The 19859-nt window shown below is 40.6% G+C and overlaps 2 protein-coding genes across 7 annotated transcripts in view; one reads left to right on the plus strand and one right to left on the minus strand.

Annotated features, from left to right (window-relative positions):
• Positions 1-13230, plus strand: part of TSPAN5 (tetraspanin 5) — an 80639-nt gene extending 67409 nt beyond the window's left edge. Inside the window, exons 4-8 of the mRNA XM_058803427.1 lie at positions 1802-1972; positions 3797-3922; positions 6937-6984; positions 7114-7230; positions 7783-13230. Coding sequence (XP_058659410.1) covers positions 1802-1972; positions 3797-3922; positions 6937-6984; positions 7114-7230; positions 7783-7848 — 528 coding nt within the window. The 3' untranslated portion in view covers positions 7849-13230. The remainder of the gene's footprint in view (positions 1-1801; positions 1973-3796; positions 3923-6936; positions 6985-7113; positions 7231-7782) is intronic.
• Positions 13231-16355: 3125 nt separating this feature from the next.
• The window catches only part of RAP1GDS1 (Rap1 GTPase-GDP dissociation stimulator 1), a 90894-nt gene continuing 87390 nt past the window's right edge, over positions 16356-19859 (minus strand). For all 6 annotated transcript variants that reach the window (XM_058803181.1, XM_058803180.1, XM_058803184.1 and 3 more), the window contains one exon: positions 16356-17018. In XM_058803181.1, the coding sequence (XP_058659164.1) occupies positions 16891-17018 (128 nt within the window). In that variant the 3' untranslated portion in view covers positions 16356-16890. The remainder of the gene's footprint in view (positions 17019-19859) is intronic.

A 19859-nucleotide genomic window follows, 5' to 3' on the forward strand; every position in this document is an offset into this window, starting at 1 on the left:
CATTTATGTAGCATGCCATGTTGTCTGTTCTATTTAACTGTGTTAAGCATTTTAAATGTATTTTGGAGAGGAAGGTGTTATCCAGTGTCAGAATACCAGGAAAGCACTTAGCTTTTAACATGTTACAGCTCTTCAGTCTCTGGTGCTTACTGGCTGTATTGTTTTAAAGCTCAAAACTGTTGATGGTAAAAATCATAACATGGAAGTACTGATTTTCATATGGATGTAGCCTAACATTTTGCTTCCCTGTCACAAAAAAGAGAAATTTCTTGTGAGAATCTGTGTGTTGAACTTGGAGTCCATAATAAGCTGCCCATGAAATATGAGGGATGTAGATGCAGCAGTGAATGTGATCCATGTGACCTGTTCTGTGCAAGGGCCCCTCATGGTACAGAGGAGATAACACTGTTACAATATCCTCAGTCTGGCCCATACCCTCATCCCTGCTCTTCAGCTAACTGGAAGAGGTTTCATTGCTTTCAGTGCTGGGGCCTGAGAAGGAGAAGGGGAGGAGAATGTGTCCAGGATGCAGAAAGAAAATGGAAGTTTTCTTGAATTCTGGGCAGGATTGTTGGTTAGGGAAGGAGCTGCTGGCATGCGAATGAACCTCAGTATGCAGAACTTCTTCAACTAAGTAGCTGGCTGTTGTATTTTGAAAGATTTCCTCCTGTGACTTTTGAAAATGAGAGTAACAATATCATGTTCACTTTTAGATAAATTGAAAATTCATAGTAAAGATTTTTTTCCTCCACCCCTCCCCTTTCCAGAGGTGGGCACTGCTTGTGGACACAGTTGTGTCTTCATAACCATTAACTGTTAATATATACATGAAAAAGCTTTCAGTGAAATAACTACCTCCAAGTGACACATTTGGCTCCCACAGACATGTTGTATAAGGGGAGGAGGCAATTGAGAGTCACAGTTCTCAAGGCATTTATAAAGCAGCTTGTAACACTTTTTTCCCTTCTTCCTTGCTTCTCTTAGCTTGCCTAAAATGAACCCATCTGCTCTACCAGAAATAGCTGCCCATACAGCAGCTGCAGAAGAAATTAAAAATGTATCTGAACACACACAGAGAACATATTAAAGTTAAACTCAAAGGCACAGTTGCAAAGGGGATGGACTTCCAGTATACCAGGACCCCTGTGTGGTTTAAAACAGTGTAGACTCAGTGGAAATGCTTAGGGAAAGTGGCAGATCATTAGTAATGCCTTTGGCATCCATTGCATTTGCTTTAATCATAGCAGCCTCATTTAGTTTTAATGTGGATGTGAGTAATTTCATAGACATTCCGCTCCAACTTAGTCATTAATTAATTTCTGCTGTTACCAATTTCTGCTTTGTCTGCTTGGGCGAAGCTTTGCCAGTGAAAGGATCTAAAGCTAAAGTCATGTAGAAAGCATTTTACTGGCACATTTTATATTGGTTGTTTATGCCTTCTAAAATGTAAATGCCTATGTTGAAATTTAAGACCAGTTTTCAAGGGCCCTACATGTGGTGGTGACTAGCTGTGTCTTGAAATTTACAGTGAATTCTCTTGCATCTCTTTGAAAATCTCAGTGAAATGTCCAAGGTTTGGCCATTTGTTAGCATTTTTGTTATTTTTTACAATAGAATTAAAGTTTCTGTTCTGCAGCTTCAATAAAAATGGTGTGTTTTTAATTTAAAATTTCCTATGTGCCAAAATGGCTTGAACTTGCACTGAAACAGATAAAGCCTTATCACTAGATATAATTGAGGGCTTTGAGAAAGTTCTGGTCATAAAGGAAAATAATTTTAGCCTTTCTTATTTTCTTCATAGTTCTCTGTATTTCTTGGAATTATTTTCTTCTTGGAGCTCACTGCTGGCGTTCTAGCATTTGTTTTCAAAGACTGGATAAAGGACCAGCTGTATTTCTTTATAAACAACAACATCAGAGCCTACCGAGATGACATTGATTTACAAAACCTCATAGACTTCACACAGGAATATGTAAGTTGGACTGTTATTTTTTTTTGTAAAGCTTACTTTTAAGAAATACCTGCTCTTATTCTTTACTTCCATCTGTTCTGTTTCTTCAAGTAGCAACAGAAATATTCCAGCATATAATGCCTTTGAATATATTTATATTTGTTTTTACAGAACTGCAAACACACAGCATCTATGTAAAGTGGCTTTATTGATGTATGACTGCATAAAACAAGATGGGGAGTTGGAGTGATTTTTCTTGAAGACTTAGTGTGTCAAAGTTAAAATATTTTATTATGGAAGCTATCACATCTGTTTAAGAATTTACTCATTTTCTAAGCTCCATTTATTTGGTCCTAAGATGAATGTTGGTGTAGTTTTTAGCAACACTGCAGAGTGGTAGAGGTATTTAGTTGGTCCAAATGAAACTACAATTTTATTTCTTCTGAATTAGATTTAATGGAATTAGCCTAATGAAGTGGACCACCTGTAGAGTTCTTGTAGGACACCTCTAAGTGATACCACATCTGCACTTGGGAGAAAAGGGTGAAACCAGTGGTGCACCTGTTTGTGCAGGTTAAGCTCTGTAATTTGTCAGCATGTGTAAAGAATTCTTGCTCTGACTTTTGCACACAAGGTCTGCTAGTACCTTCCCTCTCCAGTACTCAGTTCTGGCTGGTGTTGAGGAAGTCCTCTTTAAATCTGGCACTGTCTGGCTAACATGGCTGAGTGTTGGTTGAATTAATGTTTACTAATTTTTGTGCACTCTACAATTAAAACAGTTTCAGTGCTTTGTTTCTCTACGCCTGGGGGAAAAATGGTAAGAGGATGTGGATCCTTGCACTGTTTTGAATCTTCTGCAAGAAGGTCGGAGGTCAGCACAAACTGAAAGTAGTAGTCCACTTGTATGCAGGCAAAGGCTACAGTCCAAATTTGCAATGACTTCCCAAGGCTTTCTCTCCTAACTGCATTAGCATTCAGCAAGTAAGCCAGGGGCAGCACGAGTTGTGAGAGCGAGTTACTTCTTCACCCAATAGAGATGGTGCACAAAGACAACATGTCAGGTATTGCAAAGAGAACTTCTACATCTAGAAGGAGAGAATGGCTATTCCAATGCTTTTAAAAATGTGGTTGTGTTTGGTTTTGTTTTTTTCCTTTTAATTGACATAGATTGGTTCATTGGTCTAGCTCCTTATTTGCTGTAAGCCATCAGTGTTTCCCTGGTCTCCAGTCCATCCTTTGTATGTTCAGCAAAACACATCAGTTCCTCGTGTGTTCAACACGTTTTGCCAGACTATGCCTGCCTTTGGCAGATTTACTCTCTGAAGGATTCACTAAAGGTGTTCATTGTGCAGTGTGTGATGATCAGGGAACAGTGTGTTCACACTGATGTACAGCCAGGCAAAGTTCCTCCAGACTAGCAAAAGGAGTACCAGTGTAGCCCTTGAACTTGTTTTTTTGGAAATCCAGGGCTCATTAGACTGGGCAGAATATTGTACTTTTGGCTCTGATGTCCCTTGGGCCTGAGCTTGTAGGCCTGTGCAACTCTGTGTTGTTGTGTAGGCTTATCAGCTCACCCATGGGTTTCTCTCCAGAGAGCAGCATAGCAGGGTATGATGTAACTTTAGTCACATGATAACTTTGGAACAATTTACCCATTTGGAGTGATATTTTAAAAAAATGACAAAAATCCCCAACCAAACAAAAAAAAAGGCAGTTTCAATGAAAGCAGTGGGAGTCTCAGATTTTGTTTTGAAAGCTAGAGGGGAAACTGGCAGCAGCCATGCATGTTGCTAATGCTGAGATTTTCATTCTGAAATTTAAGAAGCTCTTCTTTTTTTGTTCTAGTGGCAGTGCTGTGGGGCTTTTGGAGCTGATGACTGGAACCTTAACATTTACTTCAATTGTACAGATTCCAACGCGAGCCGAGAGCGCTGTGGTGTGCCATTCTCTTGCTGTACTAAAGACCCTGCTGTAAGTGATGGTCTAGGGGGTAGGATGGGTGTGCTGTTCCAGTCATAAATAACAGTTCAAGATTTTCCTTTTGTTTCTGGAAATTGAGCCTCATTATTAACTTCTTTCCAACCTGTACTTTTTTTTTTGTTCTTACAGCTCAGCTTAATCACTAACTTTTCTGCAGTCAGCAAAACTCATAAGATAACTTAGCTCTTCATTTTTAGAAGGAGAGAACCATGGGCTTGGCTGAACATATATATTAATTCTAGCAAGTATAAAAAGGACAAGTGCTTAATGAGTTGAAGGATGTGAGCTTTCAATTGAAATTCATCAGAACAGTAACCCTTGAGATCAGACACTTTAAAGGAGATATTATTCATTATTTAATGTGGTGTCCCGAGGCTCTAGCCAGTTTGACCCAATTTGTGCCAGGTATGGTAATGAATGACAGTCTGTGCCCTGAGGAATTGGCATGTTTGCATTGGAATCTTCAGTTGGCTATGGGTATCTTTACATACTCTTTTTTTAACTTTAAAATTACTGCCTGTCCTACAGTCACCTGAAATCAGACTTGAAAGGTCAGAAATTGTTTGTGGGAGCTGCTTTTAGGTAAATTTTCATGTCTTTAAAAATATTTATAGTTCTGCATCATCAAGTGGAAAATGTTGGAGCCATGCATTGCTAATATGGATATGATAAAGAAGGGAATCAGTTCACTGACAGGGATGGGTGTGTGCATGGAAACTGTTACGTGCCTAGCACTGTATATATTTGACTTTATATAGCTTGAAAGAAGCTAGCTTTGAGTGCTTGCATTATCTAGCAATTCAGCTGTGGCTTTGTCTTCACCTGGAATGACTTACAGTTCCTTGAATGTATTAGTCTAGCACAGACTGGAGTTAGGCAAGTTGCCAAAAGGCACCTCAGGTGCTTCCTGCCTTGCTAATAATGCAATGCAGTTGCTGCTCCTGGCATCCAGTTGCTGCTGCTCTCCCCCTCTCCTGATAAGGCACTGCCACTTGCACAAGCTGGTTCTGGTTCCTCTGCAGTGAATGTGACTTCACAGTAGTTTGAATTTTTCTCAGAAACATAGCTGAAAATGTTTTAACAGGATATTAAAACAAAATGTAGGTTAGGCTGAAACATTTCCTGATGCTTAGGATTCCCTCTGCTGTTTGCCTATCTGCCCACCCACCCACACAGAGGTCATCACAACCCAGTTTTAAAAATATAGTTGTTATAAAACCAAACCAGTGACAGCAGTACAAGGTAATCCTATAAATACATAATCCATCCTAAAGTTCTCTTTCTCTCAGTTGTTTAAATGGCTATGCAGTTTGTTAGGGTGTGATGCAGCAACCAGAAATTTAAAGATAAATCTCATTCACTGTAAGGAAACAACCTTAATGGCCTTTAAAAACTCAAAACATTAGAAGTCATGCATACAAGTAAAATAATTGTAACCAAGCTGTGATTGGTTCAATTGCAGTGATAAACATAGGTTTATTCTGTGGGAAAGCAAATTTGTCCCTTTTAGAATTAGGTTTCAGCGTTGGACTGACGCAAACTGTTATGTGGACGCCTTATTGTTTTTAGTTTAGCTTGGGTCAGGAAGTGGTAAGTTTAAGGCAGGCTAAAATAAGTTTCTTGAAACAAATTTTGACTACCATAGTTCATTTTGATGTAGTTAAGGAGGTTGAAGCGTTCTAAAATCTTGTATAGGCAAGTCTAGAAAGCTTATTTCCATTGCATTTTTCGTACCTTCTTTTGGTTAACAAATTCCAAGGTTAAAGGCAGAAGACATTAATCATGAAGCAACTAGGCATTTAGTACAAGGTAGAAAACTTAAAATCCTTCTTTCAGAATCTTAGGTGCTTTTACATCCTTGTAGTCTGTGGCACTTAGGTTTTGAAACTTTCACTTAGGTTCTGAAACAAGATGAAGCTTTCATCTTGTTAGGAGATAAAAGTTGTTTGAATTTTGAAGATCCATTAAGGGAATCCAGTTTTGGCAGGTGACAGAATGCAACCTGTTGAACGTCCTACAAAGTGAGGAAACAGAGGAGCTTTCCATGCTGATAGGAGATAGTTTTTTTCCATATGGCTGCTTTTTAAAATCCGTCCAAAGACAGTGCTTGTCTTTCCCACTTCCCACAATTTGATTAAATTGTGGTGTTTGGTACACCTAGCTCACATTGGCTGATTTTCTCACTTTCTTGAGTACTCCTTCTTCTACTCACTGTCATTATATGATAAGTCAGTAACTTAATATTTTGCTGCCATTGTGGCTGATGCCAAAAGTTTCAGGCTTCATTTTATTACCATGAAATAACTGTATACAAAGTAAAAATACAGCTTCAGCTGCCAATGGGAAGCATTTGTTCACTAGGGAAAATCTGCCAGAGCCTATTTTATTACCTGAGCTTTGGGAGTACTAAAGGAAAGGGAGTAGGAAGAACCCCTCCTTTCCCGTTGGTATCAAGCTCCTATGAGAAAGAACAAGCAGTAAGAACACATTACTGCATCTGTTATTTTTTCATTCAGGTTTTTGGTAAGGAACTGTACATATTTCTAGAGACATTCTCAGAAAGAACTTGCAGCTTCTGCAACAGAACTGCCCCTTGTCACCTCTTCATTCTGCACAGACTGAACCCTGAAAATGACAGCAGAACTCTTGGCATATTTTTTAGTACAGAAAAAACCTTTTCAGCAGAAGGTTCTTTCACTTTCCATAGATGTTCTGTAGTCCTTTTACTTTACTAAATGCTTGTATCTGGAACACGGAGTTCATCCAGGTGAGGGCTGGTTTTCCCAGCTTGCTGACTTGAGAGATAAATTTCTTTTTGATGTATGCTCTTGTTTGCTGCAAATAATTAATAGCACAGAGTGAAGGAGGAGGTTTTTTAAATTAAAGCAATATGCTCATCAAAGTTTGGGTGATTGTCTTATTACATACAGCACCAACTCCAGGGAGCTGGGAGAAGGTGTTTGGGAGACATTTTACTGATTGCCTCTCTTCTCTCTCTCCTCTAGGAAGATGTTATTAATACTCAGTGTGGCTACGATGCAAGGCAAAAACCAGTAAGCTTTTTTTTTAATTCTTAATGTGCTATGTTAAGGATCTGAATCCCTATTGCAAGAGGAGATTGTTCTGCTGATGGTGTAGTTGAATGTAATTATCTCTGTTTTCTTCCCTCTTCTCTTTGGCAGGAAGTTGATCAGCAGATTGTTATCTACACTAAAGGCTGTGTCCCTCAGTTTGAGAAATGGTTGCAGGACAACCTTACCATAGTTGCTGGTATATTCATTGGGATAGCATTACTGCAGGTAAACATCATGTTCCCTGGAATGAGTTGCACAGAGGAATAACAGATAAAGTGAATATATGAGGGGGGAAGCTGTGTAGGAGAATGGGAAATGCAGTGCCAGTTGCCTGTTTGTGGGTTTTAGCAGTGGGAACTAAATGTATGAGGCTTTCTTTGTATTAAGGAATATTTAGTTTTTATCTACAGGGATGCAATTTTTTTCTTTTCAACTCTCAGCAGGTTGAAACTAACATTGTGTTAGATAAACCTTATGTAGAGACTTTCAAGCCTGTACAGACCTACTGTTTCCAGTGGTGCTTGAATGAGCAGCAGAGAGCCTTTAGGGTTGCTTTGAAACAAGATTAGAACTGTTAATTAACTAGAAACCGGTACCACCATAAAAATGCTGGGGTTACAGGAATTCTGCAATATTCTTTCTTCTTCCAACACTTACTATTAATTTAATTTCTACCCGTGTTGTTTCTTTCTTATCTAAGTTCTGTATAACCTAAGGAGTTTGCCTGTGTGAAAAGTTGTCTAATGCTCCAAATGAATAAACTGTTATCTCTTCCAGATATTTGGGATATGCTTAGCCCAGAATTTGGTTAGTGACATTGAGGCTGTCAGAGCCAGCTGGTAAAACTGCTGAAGACACCACAACAAGACACTGGACAACCGAAACCCTCTGAAACCTCCAGTGTGTCACTCCGACACCAAGCTGTATGGACATGGGTGACAGGGAAGCCTTCTCTCCCAAGTAGTCTCAAGTTTAAGTTCCTGATATTGCAGTGAACTTGTGTTTTTTCAGGATGGGGGAGAGAAGAGTGGGCTATTGAAAATCTGCTGCTCACTGACAATTTTTTTTTTCTTTTAAACCACCACTTTGAAAGCTGTTGAGCCGTGAATCTCTACTGTATTCTTGATTTTGAGTAACAAGTGGACACTTTTTAAAATTGGTGTATTCAGTGAGACAGAGTTGCATTGTTGTAGTCTGTGGATATGCTGTTTATTCTTCATGTCATGAGCTCTTTGATAGCTGCCAAATATTCCTGAGATGGTCTGTCTCCTCACCACTCTGTAAAGGAACAATCTTCTTGTTTTCACAGCTAAACATAGCTACAGACCTAAACCCATGAAGCAGGAAGCAACTTTCTATGCATCTATTGTACAGTAAAAAAAAATTGTTTTTAAAACAAGGGGAATTATTTTTATGCAAGCTTCCAACTATCTCCCTCTAGTACTTTGAGGCTGGAATCAGAAGAAGGGAGAATTGCTTAATTTTGTCAAGATCTTTCTTCCTTCTCCACTCTTGTATGAAGGGAAAGGAGTTTTCTATTTGACGAACAAGGGTTACTGCCATACCTTTGGATATCAGTCTCTTAAGGCAAGGATGGGATATAACTGTATAAATGTATGAAAGCAGTGTGGATGTTGGGTCCAAGTGAAGAATAATATTGAAATAATGAATTATATATTAACTTAAAAAATTCAAAACTTATGTATCTGATATGGCAAAATCTTTTGTTTCTCTGAAATTTAGTGTAACCTAATGTATTTAGGGATCTCACTGATGTTAATGCTTTGACATACTCATGCAAAGCTTGTTTCTTTGGTCTGTTCCTAGCTAGGGCTTTGGTCTTTCTTTTTTTCTTTTTCTTTTCTTTAATTCTTTTTACTTGCATGAGCTGTGGAATAAGAATCTGTGACACTCCAGTGCTTTAAATATGTGCATATGTTTTAATACAGTCTAATCCAAACTTATTTATTGATAAATGCATGTGATTATGGGAAGATCATTTCCCATTCTCTTGGACAGTTTTTGTCAGAGTAAACGCTTACCTCCAGTGAACAAATTCATACTATGGAGATGTCTCCTCTTCTTGCTCTAAAGGCAACAAAGAGCTTTCTTCTTCTTTCTGTGAAGCAACAGAATAAAAATCTTAAAATAGAAGCATTTATTAGGATCCGCTAAGGCAGACCCTTTTGAATTGGACGCAAGAAAGCAGAATGTGGCAAAAAGCACAAATAGTGGAGAAAACTTTAATCCGGCTCCATTCAGCTTAGTGTTTTTGATTTGTTCTTCTTCACTAATAATAGTGAACTTAAAGACCTGACATGGCTTGGGTAGTTTACTGCACTTTGTATAAATTTAGTGTGTTTTATGACCCTTCTCAATATCTCCATACCAGTCCTGAAAGCTGTGGTCCTGCTTTGGTCAGACAGTGGCAAAGGGTGTGTAGCACCTCCTTGTAAGGACATAACATCTTTGAGTTGAGTTTCCTAAACCAGAAGGTATATGGAGTAGGAAAGAGGAACATTGCTTTCAAAGCTTCCCTGTTTTGGGGGATAGATAGAAGGCTGATCTGGTGACTTGTTAAGGCCCTTTTTGGTCCTGTGACACTTAAACAAATGAATATATGTACCCTTGCACATTTTGCCTTTCTGTGCTTTAGTTGGCTGTGGTTTTTCTCCCCTCTGAAGGCTGGTGAAGGGCACGCCGCTGCTTCACAGATGCCTCAGCAGACCTGTTGTCCTCCCATCTTTGAGCATTACCTCATCCTCTTCTGGTTAACTCCCACTGACTGGCTCTGAATCAGGCAGCCTCCATATCCCTTGGTATCTGCTGTTAAAGGCCAGCCATGACTCAGAATATTTTTAAAGCCTTTCAAAGCAATTATAATTCATTGTCCTTAATAAAGTTGGTTCCACCTCAGCACAGTGTTATGTTTTTCTTAGCCACTCCTCGATTTGGGGAGTTACTGGTTGTTTTCCCCCAGAGGAAGATACCATTTTGCCTGATAGTGGCAGGACAGACAGATCATCAGCACCAGTGTTGCTGCACTGAGACAAAATGGTGCAGGGAGGAATCAGGGAAGTGGGGTTGAGGAAATGACCCCTCCACCAAAGAGCCTTGATTGTGATCCTGGGCTTTGGTTTGGAGGGAAAACAAAAAGCCTAATTATAGAAACATTCCTTGTTGCCACTGATCTTGAATACTACTGTTGCTGCTCTGAGTTTCTGAAGATAGCTTCATTCTTCTACTTGAATCTCTGCAGTTGTACTGTATTGGCCTTCTGTCTTGTCACGCTGTTCTCCGAGTTCCAGTCTGCTGGCTGTGCAGTTGGCAGTGTCAGACTGATAGGAGGGTAAATGCTCCAAGCTGAGCAATTCTTGTTCTCACAACTTGCGCGTCTACACACAAATGTGCAACACTTCTGCTGAATCCCAGAATGACTGACTGTTCTTACAAAAACCACTAGATAACTTCCTTTTCTAGAGCTCGTCTTTATTGCTGTGGTTGTTGATCCTTCTTGCTCCCTTGTTCCCAAGAGATACTTATTTACTCATTTTTGCAGTTTCATGGATGTGTACTGATTGTTTAGCTGTCTGTTACACATTTAAATCCCACATTTTTTTGTCTACAGATCAGGTAAGATATCCTTGAAATGTCCCACAACAGCTACTCAGCAGCTTAGGTGTCCAGTTGTGAAACCTTGTGGGAGGCCTTGGAAATCATTGTATTATTGTCAGAGCCTGCCAAATACAAGCAAACTTTTTTCCAGGAAACTTTGAAAAGGTCACGTGAACTGCAACTAAAGCACAACTGCTGGCTACGTGGGCTCAGTGTCTGAAGCAATAAGATGTGGTAGGCACTCAGACTCCATGGCAGTTTCCTGCCTGGTGTGGTGGTGGGGTACATGTGAGTTCAGAGATCAGCCTAATTATCTTTAACATGCAGTAGTTTTTCAGAAATTTATTGTCAGGCTTACGGAGTGGGAAACAGCTCTGTTTGCTGGGTGATTGCTGTGGAGTAGTGGCATTGCTAACAAGGACTCTGGTAGCTCAGCAGCAGCGCTGGCTTTAAAGCTATTTCCATATATCCCATTGAGCCCTGCCAGAGGGCTTCACAGTCCTTGATCCTTTGCTTTCTAAATACCCTCTCTATTCACAGGCCTTTCTGTTGTTTGGGGTTTTTTTTGATTAATAGCCTAATGGACAAATGTGTGAGTCATCTTTTTGTGTCTATTTTGGTAGCAGTAGGATCTCTTTGCTTAAAATCCATAATTTTGATTGTGCCCTTTAGAGTTTGAAGCTGTGGGGGTGCTTGCTCAAGTGTACTCTGTCCCGAAAGCCTTCTTCTCTCCCCTTTGAGAGAGATGCTCATTGTAGTTCTGGTGTGTAAATAGTGTTTGGAATGTAAATAGTAGCATGCAGATTAAATGCTTCTTGCACATGACTGCTTTTCACCCTGAAAGTGTTTATTATGGAGAGGAAAGGTGTCCACCAGGAGAGTCCCAAGTGGTTGTCTTGGCTGTCCCTCGTGCCGATGGAGCAGCAGGAGCACCTCAGCTGCCCGTGTTCGGTGGCTGCCCCTGGGGAAGGTGAAGCCCTGGCCAGCCCTTCGGGGCCTGGTTAGTGGCAGGGCCTCCCTTGCCTTTTCCTTTTGCTGCTTGGCGTTAGAACAGCATTTGACTGTAAAGTGGAGAGTCGGTGGCAGCACCTCCTACCAGTTATGGGAGGTTGCCATCATTTGTGGCAGGACTAAACATGGTGCTATAAGAACTGTCCTGGATGTCAATCTGTGTTTTTACTACTTTAGAGATGCCCTTGTTAAAATTGGTCTTGGGTAATATGGTTGGTTATGAGAGAAATTATTGTCTGAATTTTCGACTCTGTTTCCCTTCTTGCTGTGTATGTCTTTTGGGTGCATTGAAATAGCAGTTCTGCAAATACCTATGTATTTGTTTTGGTTTAGGGTAAATTTGGGGGAGAGCTTTTAAAGGGTTTTTTTTAGAAAAGCAGATTTAATTGGCTTTTTTAATTGGTTCTGGAGAAAATATTTTTTTGGAGAAAAGTGAAAAAAATTCTGTTTATCAAACTATAAAATGTAAAAAATATTAAACAACAAAAGTTTTTGTTGCTTTAAAAGAGATTATTAAATTTAGAAAAGTTTTTTTGGGGGTTGTAGTTTGGCTTACTTAGTTTTTTTGTTTTTTTTTTGGTGGAAGAAGATTAGACCTCAAAAGGTGTCAAGCACTGCGGAATATTCCAGTTCCTCCCATTTTTCTTTTTTCCCTGAATCTTTTCCAGATACCTGTAACAAGTGATGAAACTGTCTAAAACAAATGGAATAATACTACCTTGATCCATTAGCTACCAAATTTTGCCCCTTGAAAAAAAGAAATAAAAAAATCTGTCTCCCTTAACATGCAGTATACGAAGAAGTACTACTAGTGTGCACGAGGCAGCACTGCTAGCTGTCTTTTGTGTTTTGGCAATATAAGTGTGTTAATAAAAAGCTCCATCTGTATGTGCGTTCATGTTCACACTGTGTACATAGTAGAGATGGACCTTGAGCTCTGGGAAGATTGGAATGTGAGTTTATGACTCAGATCCATTTCTGATACATATATTCCACATTAGTTCCAGCTGAATCTTTCTCTCTTGTTCATCTGAAGGTGTACAGCAAGGTGTCAATATTTACCCTTTGTGTATTGTTCCTTTTTATACGAATGTATTCTCTTGTGTTCCTTTTTTATCAGTTGTAAAATTGATTGTAAAAGCCAACTACATTTACCGATTGAAAGTATTGCTATAACAGAACTGCATGCACAGTAGAGTTTGACTTGAGCTTTAGTTTTCTGATTTCAGGCTGGTTCCCTTCAGTCTAGGAGAAAAGCATAGATCAGGTGCATAATGTATTACTTGTCATCTTTAGCATTAGACTGTGGTATTGTATCACATGCTGATCTCAATGGATGTAACTGGAGTCTACTTAGGAGGTTAATGCAACTTCCTGGTAATTCATTTTAAGCTATTGAAAATGGTCTTGGTCATGCTACTTGTGTTCTTGGGTTTTTTGTTTTTTAATAGAGGCATTTTTTAGGAATGTTTTAATACACTTATGATGGACAATACAATAGTTTTAATAGTCGTGCAGTATTCTGTATTTACTTGAAGTAAATCATTTTATATGCAATTTGTTAGATAATTACAATTTTATAAATAAAATTGTGTGAAATATGATGTTGTGAATGTGTATGCACTCTTGATGTAGCACTAAATATAAACAATAGAAAGATATATTGATGGAAAGTTCCTCCAGGAAAAGATCCCTACCTTCTTTCCTCCAAACTAACAGGGGAAATAAATCCCCATCTCTCATATGTATTGTAGAATACTGTGTTCTGATTAAATCATGAAACATGCTCATGCCTCCAGTGGCTGCCCTTAGATGAATAATAAGCTAAGACATGAAGAACATGCCCCCACATGAAGAGATCCCTTATTTCCTGTCAGCTGTTGTTGAAGTCTCTGCCTAATGAACATGCTTTGCTTCTTTCCAACAGGTTGCTGATGTTCCTCAGGCTGCAATGGCTGTGCTCTCCCCAGAATTATTCTGGTCACACTGGTGTGTTCAGGAGTTGATGCTTTGCAAGACTTAGACAAATGAAATTCCTACCTTCCTTCTCAAAAGATTAAATAAGTGCAGCATGTCTTTAAACAGAAGTAGTGAGAACTGGCTTACATTATTGTGCAGGTAAAAATGGGTAATGATGTCTTGTGCTACTTTGGATAGAGGAGGAAGCAGACTTTTTTTATAGAATTTCAAAACCTCTAGGTTTTGTACACAAATGGCACTGTGATCAATTTAAAAGCATGTCCAGATTGAAGTCTAATGCCTTTTGCATATTTCAGGCATATGACATTTATCTGAATGTATGGAAATGATTTGGAAAATAAGCATCTAAACTGGGGACAGATTGACACACAAACACAGGAATTACCAAAAGTTAACAAAAAAGAAGAGCCAAGGGCATTGCCTGATAGATGTGACAAACTTGGCTAAGTATTTTCATGATGGAGAGGGAGACTAGGAGTGGCTACCTGCCATCTGTCAAACTCTTAACAGACTTGTACACTGATTCCCAAAGTTGAGGCTGGTTACCATTTCAAAACAAATTACCTGTTCCAGTGGGTGCTCTGGATGCAAGGCCGGTATTGTTGGGGTTTCTGCCTTGCCCTGAGTGAAGCTTCTTGTAATAAGGACACTGAAATGTAAAAACACGTGGATGTGTTCACCTTCCCAACAGTGAGATGCTGGGCAAAAGTTTGTACAGATGCCAAAGAGCGTGACGCTCAAGGGAGGTGCTGCCTGCCCTGTGGTATGGCTGGCTGTGGTAGCACTAAGACAAAGACAAGGCCCCGCGTCTGACATTGCTGTCATAGAAACAGTCTGAGCAGCAGATGTCAAGGTTTGCTTAGATGCAATCTAGGTAGTGAACATCCAATTGGAATTACTGTCAGCGTTTTGACTTCGCTTGACTTCAGTCCAGTTAGTAGTGAAATGCATGTGATAGTAACGTCCTTAGATCTCACTTGTTATTTAAAGGTGCTTGGAGGATAAATGATTTACCAGCTACATAGAAGTAACCTGCAGACTGCAGCATGCCTCAGGACAGCACAGCATTTGTGTGTCGAGTCTCTTCAGTTACCTCCTCCTACTGTGACATACACCCATCTTTGCCGTTATGTGGACTTTCCTTCCTAGGCTCAGCACAGATTTTATCTAGGAATCTAATTCCATCCAAAGAAACTGTCTGAAAGTAGGGTATCACCATTGGCCTGTGTTTATGCTTGCTGTGACAGTGGTATTCCTGATAAACATCTGGTGGTGAGAATAGAGTTAATGCTTAACCACAGCTCCTGTTAGACAACCAAATGGGAATTCTGTCAACATCACAACCAGTTTGTGTGAGCACTTGCAGTTTATACCAATGTCAAAAGGAGCAGTCTCTTTCAAGAACCAGGTTGTTGTTAACTGGCCTCAGGCAGGTTGTTGATAACTGGCCTTTCAAATATTATTTTGGATTCTGTTTAAGTCAATGGAGTTTCTGTGCCTGAGAGAACTTGGGCTTGTGAGGGCCTGTGAGCTGTGATTGTAAACACGCTGGTTATGTTCAGCAGCAGTGCAGAGGTTCTGTGTTATTTGGAGCCTGATGTCACAAGCTCCTGGTTTGTGTTGACAATTCTGCACCTTGTCAGTAGCTTTATTGCACTAGTACTAGCATTTGCTTTTTGAATGTGTTTTGTTGTTTTGGTTTTTTGCTGTTGTGCAGTTTGGTATTAGAGGATTTTTCTGAATGTTTCTGGCCCTGGATTAAATGGATGTGGAATCTCTGCAGTGTGAAAACTCCTGTAGCATCTGCTGTGTTTTGGTACAATCTGAGACTTTAAGTTGGCTATCGAAAGCAAATTTTTTTTCACACCCAGCTTACATAAAAAATCCCTTTACTCTCATGGCTGGCATCTTCCCATCACAGTATCTGAGGGATAAGCAGTGGTTTCATGGAGCTAGGGAGTGAATTTGTGAAGGCCAAAAGCACTGATTTGCAATTACCTGGCATGGGATGTCATAGGTGCTTGGACTTTGGGTTTGCTGCCTCTGCTCGTAAGAAAAGGAACTTGAAACTTCTGAGGCTGGCACTTCAGCACGGGGAGTGCTGAACTCACTTTAAAATGTTATAGATCTTGTGACCTTCATGCATGGTGGGCTTGATCATGCTAGGTAATGGTATCACACAGTCCAAAATAACATCTGCTGGCTTGTTGGAAACCGCTATCCCAACTGGCTCCTTCTTTTGCCCAAGTGCTGTCTGCTGGTTTGCTCGCTGGCATGTTATAGACCTACAAAAGAGCCGCTGTGAGATAAGATGCTCAGACTGGCAGTTTTCCATCTCCCTTACCTAGGAAAGGAGAGAAAGGAAGTCTCTTGCATCTTCCATTTCTCACTTGATGGGCTTCTGCTGAACAGCTGCTGCAAGATATTATTTTAAAAATCTATCTATAAAAACCCCCCAGTAAACAAAGAAGCAATCCCAAGCAAGCCCAGGAGCACTCGTACACACATGGCTGTAAGATAAGTATTGTATCATGCATTGCTACTAAAATGCATGATTGTTATGCCACACAGTGCCTCTGTGTGAGCACACACAGTGAAAGTGGTTGGAATAGCTTCCTTTGTATCTGCTCAGCTGAAAGGCAGTGATCGCGTCGGGCCAGAGCCAGGAACAAAAAGAACTCACCAGTGCATGGTGGTGCAGTCGCAGCTTCTGTGTGGATTAGAAAAAAGGACAAACCACAGGGTAAAGTGAGAGCACTGAAATTTTTATTTGTTACCTCTAGGTACCACGAGTTTGACATTAATAGGCAAGACCAGTGAATGAGCAGCAGTACATTGCATTCAAACCTGAATCTCCAAAGCACCAAAAATTGAGCTAGATTTACTTCTTAATCCTATAGTCAGCACACTAGTCTGGAGCTGCTGCATCTCGTCCCTAATTTAGTAGTACTTTTTTATGCAGTTAGGGGGCATGAGGAAAGAGTCAGTTGTGTAGTACCACTTCTACATCATCATAGGACTACAACATGCACATTCTACTATGTGGCCCAAGCAACAAGAATACAAGTAGAACAGTTACGGGTGGAGACAGGTTCATGTTAACACCACCTATGAATTTGTAGAAACCTTTTTGGACAGGTACCTACAGCAGTTCATCAATTTGTGTGGGAATGTTACACGCATGCACAAGTGATACAGTGGAAAACATAGCAGGAGCGGCAGCAGGACGGAGGACAAAGGTGAAATCTGTGATGGGATGCACTGGAAACAAGACCTTCCTCAGCTTTCTACAGCAAGTCTCTGCTCTGTTAGCGAGGCCTGCTGGGCAACAGTTTTGTTCTCATGGCTGCGGAGTTTTGATATGACTTCTAGAAACGCCATGCTCTGCACTTCCTTTTGGAGAGGTTCTGGAAAAGGAAATATTAAAAGAAACAGTGCTTTGTGTGAGATAGGCAGAAGAAAACTGTGAGAAACTTTTCTACTAAATCCTGTACACACAAGCACGCAGCTGTGAGTACACATAATCTGGTTATTGTTTACTTTTTTGAATTGCTTTTGTTGATGGAGAGACAACTTTTCAGGGCATCCAGCACACACAGACTCCATGGATTTCAGGGCATGATGAATGATCAAGCTGCTGCATAGCAGTTAAGAATATCCACCTGGATTGCCTTTCAAAACAGATGCTTAGGAAGTATTTTTAGTGAAAACACTTTTTTGGTTTATTCTTTAAACTAGCCTGACGAAGTGAGCTGGCTGCGACAGGCTCACTACATCATTTGTGTGTGTCAGCTCTTACTGGTTGTGTGGGGGTGTGAGATGGGTCCTTAATGGATGTGTCACCACCTGGTCACTGTTTGCTGTCCCTTTACAGCTCAGCTCTGAAGTTAATGCAAACGACAACATGCAGAGCATTGCCCTGTGCTCTGCATATGGATGCAGTGTTTATATTCTACTTAAAACTAGGAGACACTGTCTGATGATTCTGATCCTGGATTGCATGCTACTTACTTGTTGTATTATTTAAGAGAGGTTGGCAGCAACTCATAAAACTGAGCAGAAATTGTAAGAAATTTGACAAGTTTTCTCAAAGCCCTGTACTCTGAACATCTCACAGTTTTGATCTAAAATGGTTGGTTTTGTTACATGCCCCTCTAGTGAAATCCCACTCAGCAACAAATACATATTATTTTGCTTTCTACATGTTGCTGGAGGCCTAATCTCTGAATTTCCCATGAGAAAACCCTACCATCTGTTTCAGATAGCTATGCTTTATGCATTGCTATTTTTATTTTTTTTTTTTAAAGCAAGCTGTGGCATTTGTTCCCACCCCTACCTACTTTCTCGTTCACATGTTTTTAGTTCTCATGCAGTTTAACCCCTGCCATATAAGAGCTGGCACTGTCATGCTGCTGTGGACCTGGGAACGTGTATGTACAGACTGATGTCAGTGAAGCTGTTGGGGGGTTCATGCTATGTATGCACTTCCTGCTTTCTGCTGAGATATCAACATGTTTAAGAAGGTATTTAAAGCACTGTGCTTTACCATGGCTGGTAACATCCAGTTTCGTGGAGACTCTTGCCTACAGAAGACTGTGCTAGCTAAGAATGCTCTGCTTTGGATGATCCATTTTCCATTGTCCTCATTTTTCTACCCCTATCCATTCACTCAGTTGCAAAAGGAACTTCCAGATGGAAAGAATCATATAAAAATAGTATCTGTTAACTGCTTAACATCATCTGAAGTTCAACAAAGGCAAATGCAGAGTTCTTCACCTGGGGAACAATAACCCCAGGAACCAGCAAAGGCTGGGGGCTGATCTGGGGAAAGCATCTCTGTGGAGAAGGACTCGGTGTCCTGGTAGATGAACAGCTGTCCATAAGCCAGCAGTGTATCCTTGTAGCCATTAAGGCCATTGGTATCCTGGGGTGCATTGGGAAGAACATGGACAGCAGGTCAAGGGGACCCTCTGTCAGTACTGATAAAGCACCACCTGCAGTGCTGTGTCCAGCTCTGAGCTCCTGAGTACGAGAGACATGGAGCTCCTGGAGTGGGTCCAGTGGAGGGCGACAAAGATGATCAAGGGACTGGAGCATCTCTCAGAAGGAAAGGCTGAGGCAGCTGGGTCTGTTCAGCCTTGAGAAGAGATGACAGAGGAGGAAACTCATCAGTGTCTATGAGTATCTAAAGGGAGAGTGTGAAGAGGATAGAACCAGGTTCTGCTTAGTGATGCCAAGCAATAGGACAAGAGGCAATGGGCAGAAACTGATGCACAGGAAGTTTCACCTTAACATGAGAAAGAACTCCTTCACTGTGCAGGTGATTGAACACCAGAACAGATTGCCCAGAGAGGTTCTGGAGTCTCCCTCACTGGAACTTTCTGGATGCAGTCCTGTGCCATGTGCTCTAGGATGGCTCTGCTTGAGCAGGGAGGCTGGACCACTGTGGTCCCTTCCTACTCGACCTGTTCTGTGAACACACAGATGTTGGCAGCATCAGGTTAAATGTGATGCCAGATACCCCATAACAAAGTAACAGAGTAACAACAGCAGTCACTGGAGAATTAAACAAAACCAATAAACCAGTGGAGCTGCTTCTAGTCTTTATTGAACTATACTGTGGTCACTTAGCTTAAAAATAACTACACAGGTCTGTTCACAGTAGAATAAGGAAACGTGGCTCATGATGTGGAGATGGTAATGAAAACAGTTTAGAGGCAACAGAGCTGTAAGAGGTACATGTTAGTATTTTCCCTTGTAAAGAGCAATCAGCTCCTTGGTTAAAATAGTAAAACCTCCCACCTCCCCATCTTCGAAGTTAATACCAAGGTTGCTCAGTTGTTATTCTTGTGTCCTCACTGTTTTTACACAGGTCTGTTCATCAGGAATCAGGGCAGAGCACTGGGTCAGTCAAATACTGGCCCTTAACTTCTCAGCTGCATAATGCAGTGACATGCTGCTGTCTGTTCTCTGGGAGCAGGGTAAGGAGCCTCATACCTAGACAAAGCTTACAGTGCAGTGGCAGACTGAGCTCTGCCACTCAGATAACCCTAAAATACCCCCCTAAGATAAGACTGCTCTCTACTCTGGAGACAGGTATTTGACTTTAAATAACTCTGTCAGTCTTGCAGGTAACAAGATTCAGGAAGGGAAAATGCAACTGTCAGGCAGATTTTCTGGAGATAATTATTTTAGTTGGAAGCAGTGGAAATAAAGATCAAGACAGTGAGGCTGACTGTGAACCTCTG

The sequence above is a fragment of the Ammospiza caudacuta genome, chromosome 4 (genome assembly GCF_027887145.1).
Source record: "Ammospiza caudacuta isolate bAmmCau1 chromosome 4, bAmmCau1.pri, whole genome shotgun sequence".
Classification (NCBI taxonomy): domain Eukaryota; kingdom Metazoa; phylum Chordata; class Aves; order Passeriformes; family Passerellidae; genus Ammospiza; species Ammospiza caudacuta.